Genomic DNA, 6,996 nt, shown 5'->3' with positions numbered 1-6,996 from the left:
ATGGCATTTTCATACATACAATCAGCTTGTTTTGGTTAAGAATTTTGAAATTTCTTGAATTAAAATTTCTAGTTTGGACATGTTCTAATAATTTGTTCCATGGGAATTCTGAAAAAAAGCAATTTGCCTCTAACTCAGAACACGAAGACATTTCCAATTGTCACTTTTTTTTGTCCTGAAAAAATATTCTGGTTTTAGAGATTTATAGTCCTAGGCATTTGCCTTTTTAAAGACTTTAGATAGAGTCAAAGTCCTGTCCTATCCTGTCCTGTCATAATAATATAATGCCCAATATGAGCAGGCTGTTCTTAAAATATGCAAAGATATTTCCATGGATCTATTTTGCAATGCATTTGGAAATTACCTATAATACAGGTTTGATGGAGTGTATGACCCTGCCAACCCTGAAGCTCCCCTTCTCCAAGGGGTATCAGTGCACTTCTCCACTGCAGAAAGCATTTTTGCATCAGCAAGATTATAAGAATGCCTCGCCTGTGGCTCCACCATATCCGATAGGATAAAAGATGCTTTTATTCTGTTTTGATGTTTAAGTGACTGATGTAATCAGAGAGCAAAAGAAACTTTCTGAAAAAGTGAAAAATCTCACCCAGCAGCTGAGGTCCTGCCAAGCACAGAAAACAAGATTTCTAGACACTGGAGAGGAACAGCTAAGTCAAAGAGGTAAATTATGAAGTGGACGCTGCTCTCTTCCCTGGGCAGATCTAGATCTGTGTAGGAGGCTGTTTTACCACTGCAGAGGGTCCTGCCCCCTCCCCTCCCCCCTCCCCCCCACACATGAAGATGTGTTGCCTTTGTACAAAGGAATTCTCTAGGGCTACAAGAATAGGGTTTCACTTGCAGGTACTATTGGGGAATGGGGACCCTTGACAGATGCAATTCATACAGTTTGTCTCCTGGAGCAATGTCCCCTTTCTGTGCTATGCTCCTGGGCCCCTGAAGGGTTTCTCTGCAACACCTAAGCCTCTTGCTGCTACCCCAGCCCCTCCACTCTGTGCCTAATGCTGTTCTTTCACTCTTGCTCCCCACTACTGCAGCTGGTGCCCTTACCCTTGCTGCCAATTCCTAACACCATCGCCTGCTTCAAGGGAGCATGAGAAGCAGCTGGTGCAATAAAGGGTCAGGACAAAAAGAGCAGGGAGGGCTGGGGCAGTGGGAGGTGACCTGTATGCTTACCCTTGCCATCAGTTCCTATGGACTGCAGTGACTAGAGAAGTGTTGAGAGAGAGAAATTGCACAATGCCCCCATCACCTACCCCTCGTTATGCTGCTGCCCTTTTCAGTCCAATCCACCTTGCTTTTATCCCTCCTTCCAGCTGGGAAAAATCAAGACTTCCCTTTGGAAATGGACTTCCCTCACTTCATCCCGCCCCCCTAGGAGCACTCAGCAGGAGTAGGAGGGTCTTCCATAGGGAATGGGTTTTCTTAACCCTAAGAAAGATTGTGCCATTTGGTCAGAACTTAGGATATTCCTGACACTTCAATGATTTCTCCATCTTGGAAGAAAAAGATTGAAAGAAAACATTTTATCCCCGTTCTCCCTGCTTTGGGGTTTTTTTTTTTTGGTTAAATGATTCCCCACATACTAGTTCAAAATTTTGAAATGAAAATAATTTGAGTTAAACAGATTGAAAAAAAAGCAGGGGGGAGAGAGGAGAACGCAACCTGTAGAGCTAACATGCTTCCATCTTCTTCCCATTTCTCAGTGCTGGGGACAAATCCCAACTCTTTGATCCTGTTGGGGCTCAAGGAGTTGGTCTGGTCCTCAGGTGACATGGCAGTGACTGTGTGGCCTGTCATGTGTCCATACAGGTGAGGAAGCCAGCATATGCTGTTTCCTCTATGGCCACAACTACTGGTTCTGGAGGGGAAAAGCCCATGCCCCTTCAGAAGTGTGATACTAGAGCTCCACCTGATTGTAGGTCCCATAAAAACAAGTAGTAGATGTAAAAGTGTAAGGAGGGTGTGAAATCCCTCCGTTTCTGATTATAACATCCCTAGCACAGGACCTATAGTGGAATGCAATGAGCTAATCAGTAGTATGTGTTCATTCCAGGGAAGTGTCCATCACGCTGGAGTCACACAAAAGAAAGGTCCTATCTTTTTTCTCCTGAAAACAGAGTTTGGGAACAGTGTAAATCCTTTTGCATTACTCAGTCTGCTAGGCTGATTACAATTGAGAGCAAAGAGGAGCAGGTGAGTGTGTTTCCTTTATTATATTCATGCAAAACCACCAGATGAATGAAACCAGAGAGGAGCAAGGTCCTGGGAGGGGGGTTCTGGCACAGCCTTCACAGGGTAATTCCAGGAGGAGTATTCGACATGCCTGTGGGTCTTTAAATTGCAGTACAAATTTGAGAGGTCTCTGGAGGGGCAGGGTTAAACATGTTTGTCTTAAATGATTATATTTCCTACTAAGTCTAGTGTGTTCCTCTTTAGTGGGATGTGTTATTCTATGGAGCTACCTGTAGTGCATCACAGAATTAACACAGCTACACTGGCACTAGCCCTTCTGCAGGTAGAAAGAAATTATTACCCCAGAAGTGTGAGGAAAGGGAAATGAACTGTCATGTTTCCTTAGCTGGTTGGAGACTGAAAACAAACTGGACATGTGGGATGTAATAGGACATCAGTCTTCTCCCTCAGTGCCCTAGTGCTCCAAAATCAACTGTCCTTTAGAGAGTCTCTTCCAAAGCCATTTGCAGAGAGTAATGACTCTGAAAATATAGCTGAGGGTACCATCTAGGCCCAGACCCATGTTTGCAGTGATACAGTCCGAATGGGATGCAAAAACATTTTTTTTTTTTTTAGGAAAATGGGTTCAGAATTTAAAAGTATTGACAGATCCCTATATACAACATGGGGCTGTAATCATATATAGCTGTACAATTCACCATTCTGCCCTTAAACCCTGGTGGAAAAGAATGAATCCAGGGCTCTCAGTTCACTCATCCTTCATTTTAGGAGCCCTGATGAGAGAAAGAAGTAGTTTTGCTGCCATCTTGAGGACAGTGTTCTCCAAATTAAAATGTTTGGCTTAGTAACAAGTCCAAGACTTCCTGATAATATATAGCAAAGCTAAGAATAGATCCTTGATCTGAGAGCATCAGAGCTCAGTGGGGAATTTAGCCCCTCAGTCCTTGTGACTTTGTTGGGAGAGTGGGTCACACAGCAGTCTCCTCATTCTGGCAAATGTCAGCTGTAAGATGCTCTGAGTGCTGAAGGTGGTGGTACCCACCAGTGAGGCTGACTGAAGGTGAAGCTCTTCATAGCCCCTATCATGTTTTAAGCCTCTCAAGTTCTGAGCTGGCATAAGGAATAGTGTCAGCTTTCCATCTGACACATTTGTAGCAGTTAAACTAGTATAAATGACATATCTTCACTTAAACCTGCTGGGAATATTTATAAACAGTCACAACTTTTATAACGCAGATTTGATGTCAGGAAGGTCCTCACAGCAGGTTTTCCCCCTTTATGATCATGCAGGCAGACCTATTTGCAGACACGCTGCATAAACACGGTGATACTATAGGGAGGTCAGTTGACTTCATGAGGAAGTCGGGAGAGAAAGCAGTTATTTTATATCCTTCCACTACCCTAAAACAGCTAAACAGGTTTTAATGAAATGTTATTTATATAAAACAAGGGCAGTTCTCAGTTGTATCTCAGCCTGTAATATGAGGTCAAAAGAGTTGGTTATGATGAAATGACAGGGCAGTGAAAAGAGCAGATGATGAAAACAGAAGCAAGACTTCCAACTTCACTATGTGGATGATCTCTACATGAAGACTGACAGCAGCATTGTGTGTGAGGCATGCACAGCAGTCTGCTAGTGATGTCCAGTCATTCACGCTTGCATGCTGCCAAGATAATTTATCTTTCTCTTTTACCCCGCTCTTCTGCAGCGTTTCATAATAAGGGAGTCATTTCTGTATTCTGAAATGCGTCATGGCCTCCCATATTACTACCCATTCTGGATTGGATTGTCACGCAACCCTGAAACTCAGAAGTGGGTCTGGGTGAACAGCACAGCTCTCTCCACTGGCCTGTAAGTCTATTTCACTAGGGTGTCCTATGCTCTGAACTGAAGTGCAGCACTAACACCAGTATGTGATTCACCGTGGAACTGAGGGAATTGGACAGTGCCAGCTAACTGGGACTGTGAACTTTACTGGGGATACAGTGAATGACAGACCCCACCAGAGAATACAGGCCCCAGCTGGCTCCAAGCCCTGGCTTCTTGTAACCACTCATGCTCCCATGCGGCTGATATCTGAGCAGTTCTAATTCCCTGCATTTCTATGGGGTCTTTCATCCTGACACATCCCTAAGGAGCTAATATGTGTAAGTCCAAGAAACTGGTGCTAGGCCTCTGGAGAAACAAATCCCACCCAAGCACCTACAATAGGGAAAGCCACTGGCAGTCTCCCTTCTGTTGGAGGCTGCAGCCAGGTGCAATGGTGTGATGTTAGCTGGGGATGGCATGCTGATCATTTGCTTCATCCTGCACCTCTGGGGGTGTTCTGCTGAGCTCAAAGCAAGGGCCAGATCTGTGCCTCATGAACTCTATACCTATGTTCTACTATGGGTATTTCCTATTCTTCTGGGCTTTTCTGGTGCTGCATGGGGATGGGAATTCCCTCTCCCCCTTCCCCTACCCCTTCACCCCTTTTGTTATATGTGCCAGTGTTTCTTTAAGCCTTCTTCAGAGGCATTGTGTACCGGCTGCAGCCAAGACTGAGGATTTTGACTGGGGTGTGGCAAAGCTCCTGCTGGGACTGAATCCCAGAGGTTTCTGGTTAGACCGTCTTGACCCTCTACTCATGATCAGACCAATCGCCATATTTAGGGATTTAGGGTCAGGAAGGAATTTTACCCCATGGTCAGATTGGTATGGACTGCAGGGGGCAGGGGGCTGCCTTCCTCTATAGCAGAGATCTCTTGAGCTTATCATAACAACTTTTACAGCAGCAGGATGTTGGCCACCACAGTCCCCCTGATTTATATGGGGCAGGTTAGGGTGTTATGTCTGGTGTTGTGTCAGAGGCGACGGCGTAGTTTTGCTATGAATTTAGACAAGGAATCTGTATGGGATCATTTAGATAGAGCTGAACCTGCCTCTGGCAAGGGGCTGGATTAAATGATCTGTAGAGGTCCCTGCCAGCCCTTCTCTGTGAGTCTATGATATACAGGCTTTGTTATAGGAAATGCATAAGGATTACTGGACATCTTCAAAAATGTATTGCCAATCCCTGGATCACCTTCTAGTTGTTACTGCCTGGTGACTGACTCCAAAAACTCAAAACTGCAGGGCTCTGGCAGAATCATAAAACCTCCTTTATGTGCCAAAATAAATTTAGTCTAAAAATGTCATTTAAAAAAAAAAAAAGGCTGTTAACATTTCTCTGGCAGGCTGACATACCAAAATGAAAGGAAAAGATTGTCAGTGTTGGATCAAGTCAGTCAGAGATGACTTGGTGGGGAAAAGGAAGGTTGTTTGCTCAATTGGGCAAGATAATTTACAGAACTAAATGATAACTGAACGTGTCACATGAAAGCCTTGGCCATCAATGGGCCCGATAGAATTGTACATGGAAATGCAAAGGATATTTCCTTCACCCACCACCGAGCTGAAGACCCATCTGTTGATAATATTCAACAGGAGGAGGAGGAAGAAGGGAAACATTTTTCAATTTTAATTCCCAGGGCAATTTTCAGTGGGGGAAATTGTTCCTCGTATTGAAGTTTCTCTAGGTTTGAGACTGAACATGCCTAGTATTGTAATTTGTGTCATGAGACTGGAAGGATCCTGTGCTCCTAGATTCTCATGGGACAGATTTGGCTTTACGATGGAAAACATCTCTGCCCTTCTTTTAGGGACACCACTTCAGCATCCCTCGCTACCCCTTATATAAGCACCAGGGACTCCTAAACCCAGTGTCTGGCACAGCCTGCTTGGGGACGCAACTATGAACTTCAAATTTTATCTTTACATTCTAGGTTTTCCCTCCCAGACTCCAATAATCTGGCTCATCAGGGTGGGGCTTGTGTATATTATCAAGCTGGGGCACCTAAGACTGGAAGCTGTGGAGAAGGTCGATTCTGCATCTGTGAAAAGAAGAAGGATCCAGAAGGAAAAGTTCATCAGGATTAACCCACCAGAATAACGGTGAGTTAGAATGGATCCAGGAGACTCCTGCAGCAGGCAGGGGAGTGTGGAGCTTGGACATAGAAAAGGATTATGCATCAAACACTCACAAAAAGCCTGAGACTTTGTACTGCCACTTGCAGGGGAACAGCACCTGAACTGCAGCATGGGCAAGTGGGACTGCCTGTTTGCCAGTTTATTAAACCAGAAATACAGACAAATTCAGACTCTGTGCTGGTCACTTTCTTCTATCTTGTCTTGTTTCACATGACTGTGGGTGGGATACAATCTTGTCCCTGCAGTTGGACTCTGCTGAAGCCAGAAGAGATGTGACGTTTCTGCTTACATCACATCACTGGATCCCATTTTTTGGGCAGTTTGAGGGCCTGGATACACAATACATTGACACTGGATTACTTTACAGTGGGTTTGTACACCAGTTTGAATTATGCTGGGATCCTACACAGACAGTCAAGCAGTGAGCCAGGGGTGAGCAGCAGGTTTTGAGCAAATGGGTATTCTGCTTTAAACTGTGGACACACAGTACCTAAACCAGTGTAATTTACACCAGCATAGTTTTATATCTGTTTTTTTCTCAGGATTGGTCTACTCCTTTTTTTACACTGGTGTAAAGGCCAGCAGTCCCTTTAATGCTGGTATAAAAAAGCAGCAGATTTATAACATACAGCCTTAAACTGGGATCTTGGAGTCATTATTGACTCCAAGATGAACATGGGCTGACAATGCGAGGTCACGGTTGGCAGGGCTAACCGGACCTTGTCATGCATCCACAGATGCATCTCAAGTAGAGCCAGGGAAGTGATCCTCCC

At 44.6% G+C, this 6,996-nt stretch overlaps 1 protein-coding gene across 1 annotated transcript in view; it reads left to right on the top strand.

Moving 5' to 3' along the window:
• The window catches only part of LOC109316160 (C-type lectin domain family 1 member A-like), an 8,368-nt gene extending 1,990 nt beyond the window's left edge, over positions 1-6,378 (top strand). Inside the window, exons 3-6 of the mRNA XM_019544037.1 lie at positions 553-681; positions 2,075-2,214; positions 3,924-4,066; positions 6,019-6,378. Of these exons, the coding sequence (XP_019399582.1) occupies positions 553-681; positions 2,075-2,214; positions 3,924-4,066; positions 6,019-6,172 (566 nt within the window). The 3' untranslated portion in view covers positions 6,173-6,378. The remainder of the gene's footprint in view (positions 1-552; positions 682-2,074; positions 2,215-3,923; positions 4,067-6,018) is intronic.
• The last annotated feature ends 618 nt before the right edge of the window (positions 6,379-6,996 follow it).

Source organism: Crocodylus porosus, unplaced genomic scaffold (assembly GCF_001723895.1).
Source record: "Crocodylus porosus isolate Cpor-Errol unplaced genomic scaffold, CroPor_comp1, whole genome shotgun sequence".
Classification (NCBI taxonomy): Eukaryota; Metazoa; Chordata; order Crocodylia; family Crocodylidae; genus Crocodylus; species Crocodylus porosus.
The sequence above is the reverse complement of the archived record's forward strand: the minus strand, read 5'-3'. Positions and strand labels throughout refer to the sequence as shown.